The sequence below is a fragment of the Monodelphis domestica genome, chromosome 2 (genome assembly GCF_027887165.1).
Source record: "Monodelphis domestica isolate mMonDom1 chromosome 2, mMonDom1.pri, whole genome shotgun sequence".
Taxonomy (NCBI): domain Eukaryota; kingdom Metazoa; phylum Chordata; class Mammalia; order Didelphimorphia; family Didelphidae; genus Monodelphis; species Monodelphis domestica.
Genome location: NC_077228.1, coordinates 432,562,739 through 432,579,325, shown reverse-complemented (window position 1 = coordinate 432,579,325; position 16,587 = coordinate 432,562,739). Strand labels below are relative to the sequence as shown.

The following is a 16,587-nucleotide window of genomic DNA, read 5'->3' as shown; positions in this document are numbered from 1 at the left end:
AAAGGGAAGAAGTACAGAAATATCCAAGGTTCTGGGATAAGAACTGCAAAAACAATTTCTCTTATGGACTATATAGCTTATATTAGGTCAGAAATCACTAATGAAATCACATGTCAGGCCAAAGAAAAAAGTCCAAGAAAAGTTATGGCCTCAGTACTGTATCTGCATCAACTTCAGCTATGACTCACCTCCTTCACTAGTGACAGAAGAATGATTCTCCCAACTGCTTAATAGAGAATCTAGTATGATGATATTTTCCAAATTGATTTAGTCACAGAACTATTGGGGAATTGAGTTAATGATAGAACCTATATATGCTTGTCTGGGGAATTCTGAGGGATTGGAACATGGAATGCTTTTATGTATGATTTCATATGTCTATTTAAAAAAAAATCCTTACCTTCTGTCTTAGAATTAATACTAAGTATCATTTCCAAGTCAGAAAAGCTATAAGAGCTAGACAATTAGGATTAAGTGACTTGTCCAGGGTCACACAACTAGGAAGCATCTGAGACAATATTTGAACCCATCACCTCCTGTCTCCAGTTCTGACTCTATCCATTGAGTCATTTAGTCACTCCATATATATCTTTTCTTTATTGGATCAGATATCATGGTGACCCAGGTTGAAAATGATTGTTATTATTATGGAGTCATCCTAGAATGCTTTAAGAATACAATTCTTTCCTTTTTCTCCTCAATCTTGAGTTTAAAAGAAAGAGATACCCTACTTTAAGAGAAACTAAAATAACATCTTCCTTTGCTGGCTTAAGCTGGTTTTTTATCAATGAGATTTGCAATTGTAATAGATACACTCATTTTCAGAATTCATTCTTAAATTTCTGTGTTTAGTAGCTTCTGTACAGTTCATATTAATAGTGATCTTTGCTGCACCGAGAAAAGATTGCATTTAGTTACCATCGTTTTCCCTTGATTCCCTAGTATAAATAATAAAAATAGCAGTTCTACACTTAAAAAATGTTAAATGTCTATTATGACATAATAAAAGATAGAAGAAATGAAAAACAATTTGGGAACTTGGGGGCAAAATAAAGGAATTTAAGACTGTTTTCCAATCTGTCATGCAATTATCTATGAATAATTTATTATTTAATATTTTGAGCAGGAAACAACTGCTATCATAATTTTTTAATGGAAATTCTGTTCACTCTGTATGGAACATGGAAGTTCCAAAGAACACTGTTCAAGAAATGATATGGCCAAGAATTAGGAAAAAAAATTTTTTTCTTTACTCTTTGTGCCACTAAGCCTTTCACCAACTCAAAAAGTAGAGAACTTGTAGACGAAGAATCTTTCATGCAAAAACATTTAAGATTTTTTTCTGTTCTTTAATATTATTAAATATTCTAATGTATATATTGGAAATTACCATTTGTTACCCTATTTATTCATCCAACTAACAAATATGCAGAGGGCTGTGCCAACCTCTGGAATAAATACAAAAGCTATTTCAAAGCATCCTTCATTTCAAGGAGCAAACTATCTAGTGAGTGATAAGATGCAAACACAAACAATAAAAATACCATTTTCAGATTTGCAAAGATTACCTTCTTTAGTTATCACAAGAGCTAGTCTAAGTAGGCTCTACAAGTATCATTATAGCAATTTTAGAGATGAAGAACTTGAGATCTAGAAGCTAAGGGACATAACTATGATCACTCTGCTACCTTTAGGAGTAAGATTTGAATTCATTTCTCTCCTGAATCAGGTTCATCATGTTTTCACTAAACCATGAATTCGAAGCTAAGAATCCTGGCTTCTGCTCCTGGTACTACCCTTGTCTTCTTCTTGACCTTAGACATATTACTGAATGAGTGGTATAGAAATCAAAGCCAAGCCTTTCTAGACTTCAAGGGAAAATTATTGTGTAAGTTGATTAGCAAGATGCAAAACAAAATACCTTTGAACTTTGGAGGGAAGTCTGTAACCAACAAAGGAGACTAAGAATGCTGCACTGAGGCCATATATCAATTGAATTTTAGAAGATGAATAGGAGTTAAATGCCTGACAAAAGGAGCAAGAATTATGCTCTTCTTTTCTGCTAATAATAATAATGAGGGGAGGGAAAGAACTGTAAAATTTATGTATATTTTTCCTTCTTTGGAATTTGGAAAATATACAGTGCCAGTTATTTCCATTTTACAGATAATAAAACTGAGACACGGAGGCATAAAGTTATTCACAACCTTATAACTAGTAAGTCAAAGATTTCAGGGCATTCACTCTTCTGTGTGTAGGTCTAACTGAGGAGATATTAAGATTATAAGAACATTTACCTTACTTGACAAAGAACATATTTTCTTTTTTCATAGCAACCTAGGAAAGTTTAAACTTAAAACTTAGAGTAAAACAGTGATTTTTTCTTTAGTTTAAAAAATGCCAAAAGTGCATGCCAAACAATACTCCAGATGATATTATGTTCATATAAATTAGATCTTAAGGAACAAGGCAAGAGTTGTATGTGTGTAGATTTACAGCTGTTCATTTTATAGAAATTCACATAATCACCACCCAGTGGAGTACATATTTCTATATCACTTGCATTCTACTGTAATAAGCTTTTGTATGCACATGGTGCACATGTATATTTGTATCTTTAAATATTAGAACAGTTAATTACATATCTTATTTAACACAAAAATGCCTAGATAAATTACTTCTAAAATCTGTCTTTCCCTCTCAACCCCACAGGCTTCTGAATTTACTTCATAGAAGGACTTCTGAGAAATGTCTTAAATCTTGATAGGGTGGTCTTCTAATCAAGGGCAGCCCAGAAATGGACCCATTTATGGACTCTCACATCTGAATAGAAAAGAATTTTGTCTGTATGGGAGTAGCATAAAATCTTCAGTTGTCAAGATTCGTGGTTTCATGGGAGAATTCTCTTGGTGGAAGGTGCCTTCCACAGGAGCATCATGGCCACTTCCTCAAGAATGCTATCAAGATCTCCGCGTGACATTGCTAATGTAATGCAAAGACTCCAAGGTAAGTCTCAGAAGTCCTACAAGACCAAATCAGCTTTGATTTCCTGACATCTAGATACAATTATTTGCTTTTCCCATTTAAAATATATATTATATATATATTTATATGCATAAATATATACATATATATTTTTCTTTTGTGAAAATGTAATTGCAACTGGTAGGAGAATATCTTAGAAAATTCTCATAAAAAGATATAAAACATGTTTATGATGACTTTTAAGAACCATCACAGGCTATCTCCTTAGCTGCCTTCTTTTTATTTAACATGTATTTTGTCTGCTCTAGGAGGATAATGAGGTAGACCCTGTTTGTGTTTCTTTATGCTAGAAATGTATATGCTTCAGTTTTTATTTGAGAGATATTAATGTTAATTCATAGTCTTCTGGCAAGAATCCTTGGTTATTGCTGTATAAATGACACTCTGTCCTTTAGAGACTGCATGATGCAGAATTAGAAGAAAAGGCCACTAAGAAGTGATGTGAATGGTGGTTATTTCACTATTGGGCAGGTGTCATTTAAGTAACAAAACTGTGAGTGAATCCGCTGAGCAAAACACTATCATAGATTATAGAGTAATTGCTCATTCTCTACTTTTTATTACGTATTAATTAATTCAAAGAGAAGAAAAAGAAAAAATGAACAACAGAAGCAAAAATGTGTCAAATATAAATTTATCCCTCTGTGGGGATATGAAAGTTTAACATCTTCTTTATCCCTAGATTCTAAATGTAAAAATCATTGCTATTCAGCATCATTATAGAAAAAGTCATATTTTGCCTGGTCTCTTCATAGGGGACAGTGAGGCTGTGTAATGGATGGAATGCTAGACTTGGATTTAAGAAGATCTGAACTCAAATCCAGACTCAGACATTTATTAGCTGTGGGACCCTGGGCAAGTCACTTCACTGCTATTTGCCTCAGTTTCCTCATCTATAAAATGGGGAGAATAATAGTGCCTCTCTCAAAAGGTCTTTGAGAGGATCAAAGGAGATAATAATTATAAAGCACTTAGTACGGTGCCTGTCATATAGCAAAAGTTTCTATTGAGCGGGTAGGTGGCCCACTGATTAGAATCCTGAGCCTGGCGACAAGAAGACCCAAGTTCAAATCTGATTTGAGATGCTTGCTAGCTGAGTGACCTTGAGCAAGTCATTTAACTGTGTTGGTCTCAAGTTTCCTCATCTCTAAAATGAGCTACAGAAGGAAATAGAAAAATTTAGCACATTTGCTAGGAAAGCCCCAAATGGGGTCCTGAAGAGTCTGAAGTGACCCCATTACATGCTATTATTACTGCTAATCATTCACAGTTGATTGATTGTTCCCTCTTGTACAGGAATAGCAATCATTTCTAATTGTCTAGTCAACCTTAACTTTCAGAAGACTGAAATTCACACACAGCTAAGCTCAAACAGAAGCCAGCCTGGGGAGAGGAGACAATGGTTCTAGAGTGCAAAGAGCACCAGACCTGAAGAAACAAAACCTGGGTTTGATTCCCATTTCTAATATTTTGTATGTGTGGAAGATCCAAGTCCCTCATTCTCTCTCTATCTCTTTCCTTGGTTGTAGAATGGGAATAATAATACTCTCCACACTGTCATACAGTTGTTTCGAAGGAAGTCTTCCTTAAACCAAAATCTATATGATTATGAACTATTTACTAATAGTGGGAGTATCAAGTCTGAATTCTCTGTTGTGGTAGTTTTCAAAGGCTATGCCACTTCCTACTAATATATCAGCAAGAATGTCACAGAATTTTAGATATTATGTTAAGGCAAGTAAAAGAACATATATAAATATTTTTCTTAATATAACTGTTATTCTATAAACATAATGGGGGAAATATAGTATTTACTAAATAAAGAAAACTTGCCTATTATACATATACAATAATCTCAAATTATGTCAAACCTTGAATTCAGAGAGAAATCAACCAAAAAGTTTTTTATAGTTTTGAAATTCACAATCCTTACCTTCCATCTTGGAGTCAATACTGTGTATTGGCTCCGAGGCAGAAGAGTGGTAAGGGCTAGGCCAGGGGGGTTAAGTGACTTGCCCAAGACCACACAGCTAGGATGTGTCTGAGGTCAGATTTGAATCTAGGACCTCCTGTCTCTAGGCCTTGCTCTTAATCCACTGAGCCACCCAGCTGCCCCCAAAATCATCTTTTATTGAAGGAAAACTGCACCGGTATGAGTCTCCTGGATTTCATAAGATTAAAGAGGAGTTTTAGAACTGAAAAAGTTAAACTATTGCATTTTATAAATGAAAATAATTTAGTGCTATGCAATACTATAAATAGCTATAAAGAAAATTAAAAGCAAAAGAGGAACACTGGTAAATTGTTATAGTATTAGTGCAGATATGGTCCAGTGAAAACTGGGTAAAATTTACTCTTAATTGCTAATGTGGCCCATACACATCCATTGCCATTTTTATTTATGTGAGTTATTTTTGCTATTCCCCTCAGTGCCTAGGTGATGATATTTCAAAACAGAGAGAGGGATATTGATTGAAAATTCTGGGGAGAAGTGAGGAGGAATGTACCTAGAGAAGCTTAGAACTCTTCCCTATACACCTTATTTGTACAGAATTATCATTGCCTCTGGCCCTAAAGTAAATTGATAATGCTTATTCAAATACATATAAAATCAGTGTATTTACTCTGCTTGTACATATCATTTGTAATATTGTGTGATAAAAATCCAAAGTATTTTACTAGGTGAGGTTGGAGAGTATAGTGACTTGACTTGAGAAATTTTCCATTTTTTTTAGCATAAAAAGCATTTATAATATGCAAAAAAGTTCAGGATTAAATTCTAAAAAAAGAGTTCATACAATTATGAGGGATTTATGAGAAAGAACACTATCCACATCCAGAGGAAGAACTGTGGGAATAGAAACACAGAAGAAAAACAACTGCTTGATTACATGGGTTGATGGGGATATGATTGGAGATATAGACTCTAAACGATCACCCTAGTGCAAATATCAATAATGGAAATAGGTCTTGATCAATGACACATGTAAAACACAGTGGAATTGTGCATCTGCCACAGGGTTGGGGGTGGGGTGGGAGGAGGGGCCGGAAAGAACATGAATCATGTAACCATGGAAAAAATTCTAAATTAATTAATTAAATAAAAATTTTCAATTAAAAAATGAAATTAAAAAGAGTTCATAAAATAAAAGGAAAAAATAATGGTAATTGTTAATCCTGTGGAACTACATCTCAAACATGATGGATTAATTAATTAATTAATGATACACACAAATATCTTTGGTGGAGACCATTTTTTCTAGGCTTAAGCCAGTATTAAAGCCAGCAAAGTGAAATGGATAACTGCTGTAATTATTTAGATTAATCAAATAAAATTATTGAGGATAATTCAGATACTTCTCTCCTAAATAGTCTAGGGTAGTGGTTTATAAAGTCAGACCTGTCGGTTATTTGCTGGCATGTAAGTCTCAGAGAGTAGGCTGTTTGGTTTTTTCTTTTCAATCTCTTTTAATCACATTCTATAATGGAACACATGAGTTACTAATCAAAAAATAGCTATCTACTATAATTTAGCCTTTCTGTCCATTTCCTGATTATAGTTATCACTATAGAGTTTCAATTTTTCTGTTTAATCTTTATATTTAGTTTGAAAAAATTAAAATAATTCTATCCAATTCGGCTCCTGCAGTAGCAATGGTTCAATAGTCCACCTTTGCCAAGATGTGTTGTAGTTTGAACATAATCTTTGAGACTGAAATCCTGAATTATGGATGAGCATTTGGTCTGCAGTGCAGATTCTCATTAGTCCTTATAAAGAATGACTGACTCAGTCACCTAAGTCGATTACAATCTCTTTATTAAAGCACTGATGTGGAAAACAGGCTTATGTGATGATACCTGGACCACAACTGTAGCTAACTAGGATTTGAGCTCTGACTATAATAGTATAAGTTCTTCAGGCAATGCTTGTACAGTCAACTTTTTTTTGGTAGTTTCTGTTAATATCTTTTCTTCCCCATTATGTTTTTTTTTTAAATACCCTTATCTTATTCTTAGAATATATACTAAGCAATTAGATTTAAGTGACTTCCCAGAGTAACAAAGTAGGCAGTATCTGAGGTCACATTGAATTCAGGTTTCCATCTCACCCACCCCAATCCAGGACTGGTGCTCTATCTACTGTGCTACCTATCTGCATCTCTTCTCCATTATGTTTTAAGTTTTTTGATGGTAGTACAGACCATTTTCTCTTATGTTTACAATTTGTTTAAAAACATGTAAATTATATTTGTATGTCAATATAAATATCCCCTGCTTTCGAGTTCCCTTTGAATTCATTTTACTTGTATACTTTTTCTCTTACCTTTGTGACTTGCTTTTGTTATTTTTAAATGTAATTGTGATGTGTATTATTATTTTCTTTTTATCCCTTCATAGATTACCTTTTTTATATCTGCAAAAAAGCATAATACAATGCATTACATTCAAATATCATAATCTATTCAGTCATTTCTCCTGTTACTTCCAATTATTTTGTCATAACAAACAAAGTTTCCTTGAATAGTTTCAGATATGCACAGCCTTTTACCCTCTCAATAATGCCCTTAGTGCCTTACCCTAGTTATGGAATCTTTAGGTTGATGATCATGTACCACTTTACAGCTCTTAATGTATATTTCCATAATGTTTTCTAAAAAAAAGTTCACAAGTGCTCTAGCAAAGTAACATTAGGCCTGTTTCTTCATGGTCCTATCAATATTTAATTTGGTCACTTTAGCCCCTATGGTTCTCAATTAACATATATTATGAGGTCCATATTTTGCTAGATTGGTCCTCAGGCAACAGACACAGTCAATTGCCAGGACCACAGTCTTTCCAAAACAAGTCTTTCCAGCTTGATCATATCCAGTTAAATGTTTATTCTAGTGCCTCAACCCCTCAGGAATGCAGGGTTACTTCAATACTATGATGAATGTTAAAGTAAGACTTTGGCAGAATATTTATGCTCTCTAAACCAATGTTGTCCTCTTGAAACTATGTTTGGATTATTTGTATACCCTGACCCACATCTCCTACTAACCTCATGTAGGTGTGTGGTGACTCTCCAGATATCAATCTTATTTAACTCATTAAAGATTCTATTCATCTTCTCAACTTTTCTTCTTCTTCTGATTTATTTAGTTTTGAGAGCAGAAAATTAAAGTCCTCTGCAATTATTTTGTTATCTATTTCCATCTTTATCTCATTTAGTTTTTCCTTTTAAAAATCTGGGTAATATACCACTTAGTGCATACAGGTCCAGTATTCATAATGCTTCATTATTCATAGTAAACCCCCTCCCTAAAATTACATAGTTAACATCTATATCCCTTGCAATTCTATTGATTTTAGCCACAACTTTGTCATGGTTGCTACCCCTTCCTTCTCTGAATCAGCTGAGGCATAGTATATTCTGCTCTAGCCCTTCACCTTCATTCCATGTTTGTCTCTTACTTTCAGTGTTTCAGCTTCTGGTAAACAGCACATTTTCAGGCCCTAGGGTTTTATCCTTTCTGCTACTGATTTTCTTCCCATGTGTGAATTCATCCTCTTATAGTCAATGTTATAGTTAATAATTGTGCATTATCATCTGTTCCTCTTTGTCTTTCTTTCTTTCTTTCTTTCTTTCTTTCTTTCTTTCTTTCTTTCTTTCTTTCTTTCTTTCTTTCTTTCTTTCTTTCTTTCTTTCTTTCTTTCTTTCTTTCTTTCTTTCTTTCTTTCTTTCTTTCTTTCTTTCTCTCTCTCTCTCTCTCTTTCTCTCTCTCTCTCTCTCTCTTTCTTTCTTTCTTTCTTTCTTTCTTTCTTTCTTTCTTTCTTTCTTTCTTTCTTTCTTTCTTTCTTTCTTTCTTTCTTTCTTTCTTTCTTTCTTTCTTTCTTTCTTTCTTTCTTTCTTTTCTTCCTCCTCAGAGAAACCTAAAATAAGAAAGAAATATTTTGTTTTATGAGATCAGATGTTTTTAAAAAATCTTTCTTGATATATAAATGCCCTTTTTAAATTTTATGAACTATCTTAAAATATTATTGTTATAAGACAATTTTCCTCCTCAGAGTTCATTTCTTTATGAAATAAACCACAGATTGGTTAGTCAAGATTTAAAGGCAAAGTAGAATATTCAAAAAATCTTATTATTTCCTGGACAAATCATAAGAAAGGAAAGCTTGCTCTCATATGAGAATTGCATCTATGTAAGAGACTAAGAATTTGACCTTATCCTTCTGACTTTTTGACTGCTTCTTAATGGACCATGAAATGATATTAAATAATCCATGTATTATATCTGCAATTAAATTTCCATTTTCTTTGCTAGCTCTTGCTCTTTTGGCTGAGAATCTGATGTCTGGTAGTTTCTCTGTTGAAATGAGATAAAAGAACTTGGTTTAAATTGGAATAGTGTGTTGAACTCTATCATCACAGTTCCCTAATTTAGGAAACTGAAATAAAATTAGGCAATTCATAAAGAGAAGGAAAAGAAGATAATTGCTTTGTTATTGTTGTTCAATAGCTAGTTTCGGATAAAGTAGGATCATTATGGCTGATTTGTCTCTCTTACTCTTCTTTTTTTAACTTGACCTCTTTATTCTTACATTTGGGCATGTTTCTATACCAATGCATTTTAAGTAGTTATAGATTCTGCCTCTTACCTACACCTTTCTTCTGAGGTGTACTTTTCATGGTCATTGCCTTAAAATCTTCATGCATGAGTTTTTTTCCTTACTCCAAATTGTGCACACCTTATTTTCTTTAATAGACTATTATTTATATTATTAATTATATATATTATCTTTATTTGTAGATACACCAAACTCTCTAATTTGTTATTTAAGAATTTCTAGTCTATTTTCAATTCCTTCCCTACATGTACTCTTTGCTTCAGTAACACTGGGTCTTTCTTAAGGATTCCTCTAATATTCTTGACTTTGTGCCTTTATTTAGACAATGCTTTCTACCTGAAATTCTTTCTTGGACATGTCTACCTATTAAAACCATTCCCTTTCCTACATTCTTACAGATTTTTTTATACTTCTCTTAGAACACTTTTGTGTAGTGTTTTGTTAAGTTTTTATACACATATTCTTACTAGACTTTAAACTCATTTAGGGCAAGAATTTTCTTTTTTATTTCTCTGTTCCCAAGAGTATCTGACCCTATATCTTGTATTTGCTAGGTATAGGATATGTTATTAATTACTTCATTAATATATGTCATACATTGGATGTTCATTTATCTATTCTATTTCTTTTTTTCCTCTTTCAGTTGCCTGCACAAACAATTTTTGATAATTGTTTCTGATATTTTAGGATTCAAATTTTCTCCTTCCCTCTCTTCACCCCCTCCTTAAGGTGGTAATTGACTGTTCTATTTCCACAAAAATGATATTTTAATTCAGAATTTAAAATTTGGGTGATGTTTAAATGCACATAGTTCAACAATTGCTCCCAAATATGGAATTAAAAGAAATGAGTCTCAGTAACCATTTTTTAATTACTCATAGGACATTTTTATGAAATGTGTATAAAATTTGTATATTAATTGCTTTAGGGAAGCACTTTGTTGGTGTATCTTATAAAAATTGCTTCAGCTCTTTGGAGTGTCAAGACAGGCAAGAAAAGAGAGAGAGAATAAAAAAATTATTCTGTTAGTTGCTTGTTGGAGGGGTTCCAAGGGCTGAAAAGTACTGATCTGAGTACATTGCTCCTTTTTGATCTTGAAATAACATTTCTCTGAACTAGAATTTGATTTTCTATATGTCATACTCTCAAGTTTCTTTTATATACTTCCTCTGTGGATTACATGAGTCATCACATACTAAAAATATGTCTATTTGATTTGTTTACAATTCACTCATTGCCCTATCTTCTCTGATCCTAAAAAAATGCTGTCTATGAGGAAAAACAATCACTAAGTTTTGTAAAATACTGTAAAAATTATCTGTTGAATTACTCACATATACACATTCACATGCAAACACAAACTTTATACATCTTTTTAGAAAATGAAAGATCTGTTATTTTTTTCTTCTTTGGGGATTTGGGGGTGGGGGGAAGGTGGGTGGAGTGGATTCTTAATAATCATGTAGTCTGTCTCTCTCTTTTGATTCACCTCTTCATTTCATATTGCCTGAGTAAAAACCATTTATTTGATAAACATTCAAATCTGTGTGCATTTCTCTTTTAGTGAACTTATATATAAATATTATATATATATATGGTGTGTTTATACATACCAACATATGGAGAGAAAAAGATACAAAGAATTAGAAATTGAATTCTATGATTTACTTATAGTCATTGCTTTAGAATAGGAGTTTTTTATTTTTTAATTTTTTTTTTGGTTCCATGGACCATTTTGTTAGTGTAATGAAGCCTGAGGACCACTTCTTAGAATAAAATTTTTAAAGAATTAAATAAAAAACATAGAATTACATTCAGAGTTAATTATATTAAAATATAGTATCTATCTATTTTTAAATATACACAGATTCTAAGTTAAGAACCCCTACACGAATGCCTTTTTTTCAAGAGAAGTTAAATAGAGCATTTCTAAAGGCATGAATTCCTATGACAAAGATCAAGAAAAAGCATTGAATACTCTCATGCCAATCACAAACACTAGATGGTATTTCTGATCAGTCAGAGGTATCTCCATACCTGAGTGGACAGAGCACTGGGCCTGGCGACAGAAAGACCTGAATTCCAATTTGGCCTCTGTCACTTAATCGCTGCATGATCCTGGACAATTCATTTAACTTATATTTGTACTAATGCACCGGAGAAGGAAATGGCAAGTCATTCCAGTTTCTTTACCAAGAAAAACCCATGGACTATATAGGAGTGTATAGGTCCATAAGGTCATAAAGAATTGGTAACTACTGAATAACTAAACAACAACAACAACAATTTCTGATCAAAACTACCATCTGGAAACCTGTAAGCAAAAGGATAAGGGACTTTATAAGATGTTGGACATTCATATCAAAAAACTAAAACAAAACAAAAATAAAAACGTGGCTTTCAGTTGGTGAAATCACTTTTTTTTTTGCTTATTTATCAAGGTTCAGATTTTCCTTAAAAATAGTGAAAATTAGGTCACTGTAATTCCATGAACAAAGCCTTCTATCATTTTACCTTGAGTAGAAGAATATGATTTCTTCTTCTGGTGCAGAAAAGAGTATAGTGTTACTATGCTTTAACTAGACAATTTAAGCAATATAGATTGGCTTGAGACCTTGGGTAGGCAAAATACCAGAAATCTACAGGGATAAAGGCATTTCATATCAGTTTAGACAGTCAGAAGTTCTACCAAAATAATTTGGGAAAATTTTGCAGCTATCTTGTATTGTAACTACATGATCATTACTTCAGTTGTCCACATGAAAGGAGACTAAGCCTGGGTTTTGTGGAGAATCCAAAAGATATATGATGTTTTGGGGTTTTTTTTTTCTGTTCACAACTCTGCAAAGTTGATTGTTTGGTTGAGCCCTGTGGAATCCAAAAGGAAAATTAAGAGTATTTTCTAACTAAATATTGCCTTGATTTAATCAGCATTTTCAGAGGCAATAATCACTCCATACAACTGACAAAGTACTTTTTTTCTAAAGCTCTGGTATGCCCCTTAATGTCACCATTTCCTATTTCTTCAAATAGAAGTTCCTCTCTTTAGCATTTAAAATTTTTCACAACCTGACTTCTTTTTACTTTTCCATTATTCTTACCTGCTACTCTATGGTCGAGTCATTCAGGCTTCCTTAGCTCATCCTGGAACTAGCTTCAGTGCCTGGAGCCTGTATTTCATCTATATGGTAGCACTTCAAATATTTAAAAACAACTATCATATCCCTTCTTCTATTCTCCAGGCTAAATATGATGCTTCTCTTAATGTGGCATAAAATCCTATTAGCTCTTTTGGCTGTGTCACAGTTTATTGAAGTCCACCAAAATTCTCAGATAATTTTTGCATAAATTTTGCCTAAATATACTCTCCTAGCCCATATTTGTATAGTTGATATTTTGAACGAAAGTGTAGGATTTCACTTTTAAACTTTTTATATTCTATTTTGCTTGATCTATTATTTTAGCATAATTTTAGATCATTATGGATCTGATTCTGTCATCTAACCCCTGGATTTTATAGATGAAGAAATTGAGGCTTAGATATGTGATATTTGCACAAAGTGATTCAACTAGTAAGTCATAGAACCAGGATTTCCCCCAGATTCTTTGACTCATGATTGTTTTTGATTTAATAATTATATGAGGAAGAACTCAACATGTTCAAAGACAGCCTATATCTGTTATATCTGACAACTCTGATTTTTGGAGATTTTTTGTTATCCATACATTTCTTTCAGTATTTTATAACACTGGGTATTTGATTATATTGCTAGCTGATATTTAATTTCTAGGAGCACTCTGAAGTCTATATAGAATTCTTCTCTTCCTCCGCTCCATCTCTTCCTTCCCCTTCCCCTCCCCCTTTCTCCTCCACTTCCTCCTCCTCCTCCTCCTTCTCCTCCTCCTCCTCCTCCTCCTCCTCCTCCTCTTATTTCTTCTTCTTCTTCTTCTTCTTCTTCTTCTTCTTCTTCTTCTTCTTCTTCTTCTTCTTCTTCTTCTTCTTCTTCTTCTTCTTCTTCATTTCTTCTTCTTCATTTCTTCTTCTTCTTCATTTCTTCTTCTTCTTCTGCTTCTGCTTCTGCTTCTTCTTCTCTTTCTCATTCTCCTTCTCTTTCTCCTACTTCTTCTTCTTCTTCTACTACTTCTTCTCTTTCTCATTCTCTTTCTCTTTCTCCTACTTCTTCTTCTCCTTCTCCTTCTTCCTCTTCCTCTCCCTCTTCTCCTTCTTCTCCTCTTTCTTTTCCTTCTTCTTCCTCTTCTCTCCTTCTTCTCTTTCTCCCCTTCTCCCCTTCTCCCTTTCCTCTTCTCTCTTCTCCTCTTTCTTTTTTCATCCACTTCTATTTTTTCTTGCTCTCTTTCATTTTTATTATTATTTTTTAAATTTAACTAGTGACATATTTGATAGCTATTAACAATTTAAGTGTGCTGGCTAGGTTAAGGGACTTACCTACAAAGTGACCTCTTTGTCTGAAAATATATATTCTCCTCTCAAGTGTTTGCTTAATTAAATTACACTGGCTGAAATTTAAAGAATTTGAGTTCCATTTTTTTATCCCTAGAATTTACAGTTGGGAGGAATAACTATAGAGATTATCTTGTTCAAATCTGAGCCACGCCCTACTTGAAGACTTCTAGTAACTCAGAACAGATTGTTACTTTTTACTGAAGCAAAACAAAACAATACAAAGTGAAGTAAACAGAACCCACCAATATAAATGGAAAGGGCAACAACTGCAAAACAACACAAACTATGTTAATATGTCTTCTCATGCTTCTCAACACTTCTATAATACATAGAGGTCCCTTGGAGACTACATTCTAACTCTCCATATTTGTGAACAAAGGGTAACTGACAACTAAAAATCCTTTATTGACATTTCTTTCTGGTATAAGGGGTCATTTTTCTTGAAGTAGCTTTCTCTGATAGCTCTTTCTGTTTGTGTCCATATTTATTTGTGTATGTCTTCAGTTTGTTGCTCTCTCTCCTCTCTGATGGTTACATTGGCCCCATTGAACTATAATCACTCTTCTTTCTCCTTGTTAGCCTCTGTATAGGCATAAGATTTTGGCTATTCACTACACTCCTGTTCCCGGAGTCTTTCAGTGTGAGGCTTCACTCCTTTAAACTGATCTGCTGAAATTATTCCAGCTATTTAAATTCCCCAGTGGCATGATTAATATTTTGTTTAGTCAGTAAACTCTTTGTTACTTGACCCAATAAAAGAGATTCACCAAGGAACCATTGTGTATACACATTTATAACTTTATCATGCCCTTAACTGATTATACTAGTTGAAATGAAACTATGGAGCACCTTTCTTTCTTATATTGTGATACCATGAGGGAGGTTAGAGGTTATCCAATTCAATATGCTTATCTTATAGATAAGTAAGCTGAGATCCAGAGAGGTATAATAATTTGTTCAAGGTAATACAATCAGGAAGTAGCAGAGATGAGATGTGAACCTCCTCAAAGTTAGTCTTTTCTTTTATTATTAGTACTATTTCATGCTTAAGTTCTGTTCGAAGTCTAGTCTGGGAACTTTATCGCTATTTATATTGTCTCATCCTTGGGAAAAATGCTTTCCAAGTACCAAATAATTAGCTTAAAATAATTTTTGGAACAGTCATTTCTTAAATTGGAGATTGCCTGTACACAATATTTTGTGAAAGGGAAAATTACATAATATAAAAAAAATATATACACATATATGTGTGTGTATATATATTGTATCTGACAGTAAATATATGTACTTGATATATATATATATATACATATATATATATATATATATATATACTTGAATAGAATTCCACTGAAGAATTCAAGTGTCATTGAATTAAGTTGACAGGAGGATAAAGCTTATTTTGAACCTTCATATTCCTTGTTTTATTGATTTGTTTTTCAGTGTCCTGTAATTAGTCATACTGCAATCTGTTTGTAGCAGATGAGTTGCAGAGCACATAAAAATTTTAAGTAAAGTTTTAGGCATCTGGCATTTATTATTAGTAATAAACATACAAAAATTCTATCAAGTGTATTATTCTTGCTTTTACTAATTATTGAAGCATGGAGAGCGCATCTGAGCAAACATTACCAAGCATAAAAGTGTTTTAGGCATTAAGTAGAGAAAAATTAGATGATATCACACTATCATTTAATACAGTTGTTTTTATGATGCTTCTTTAGGTACATATTAATTGCAAATTGGACACCTTAGTCACACTAATGAGCTTTAATCAGAGTATATATTTAGAAATTTAGAAGAGTGAAATGAGCTTTTTTAAATGCCTTACTTTGATGAGAGTTTTCTTTGGCCATACACTCTTATTTTCTCTGATTTGTATTTGTAAATCTGTTGTAACAAAGTTTCTTAGTTCATATTTTGAGAGGAAACTTCTTATTTTGACCAAATGCATCAAATCTGTCTTGGAGGTAGGTGGGCAAAATAATAACAACAGTGATAACAATAATTATATGAATGTCTCACCTTTTGTTTGATTTTCCTTTTGGCTGAACCTGTGATTTTAAAGGTGAAGGGAACTCAAGTTGAGGAACTTTCTTTTCCAAAGCAGATAGATTATCATTACATTTTATATTAGTTTAAAAAAAGAATTCCCCATTCTCTCTTTTGGTCCTCAGAACAACTCAAATGAGGAAGGTAGAGAGAGAGAGAGAGAGAGAGAGAGAGAGAGAGAGAGAGAGAGAGAGAGAGAGAATTAAATGGAAAGATAGATGGATTGATGGGAGGAGAGATAGGAAGATGGCTAGAATGTTGGATGAATTGATAGAAAAATAGATAGGGATAACTTTATTATCACCCCTTTGTTGATGAGAAAACTAAGGCTTAGAAAAGGCAAGTGAAGTGTTTTGCTTTCAACAGCAGCAGATCAGGTGCTTTGAACTTTAGTCAAAAATCTGGTTTCAAGA

General features: G+C 33.1%; 1 protein-coding gene across 19 annotated transcripts in view; it reads left to right on the top strand.

The window, feature by feature from the left end:
- Nucleotides 1-16,587, top strand: part of SYNE1 (spectrin repeat containing nuclear envelope protein 1) — a 569,990-nt gene that overhangs the window by 7,163 nt on the left and 546,240 nt on the right. For all 19 annotated transcript variants that reach the window (XM_016428964.2, XM_056818948.1, XM_056818954.1 and 16 more), the window contains one exon: nt 2,713-3,006. In XM_016428964.2, coding sequence (XP_016284450.1) covers nt 2,937-3,006 — 70 coding nt within the window. In that variant the 5' untranslated portion in view covers nt 2,713-2,936. The remainder of the gene's footprint in view (nt 1-2,712; nt 3,007-16,587) is intronic.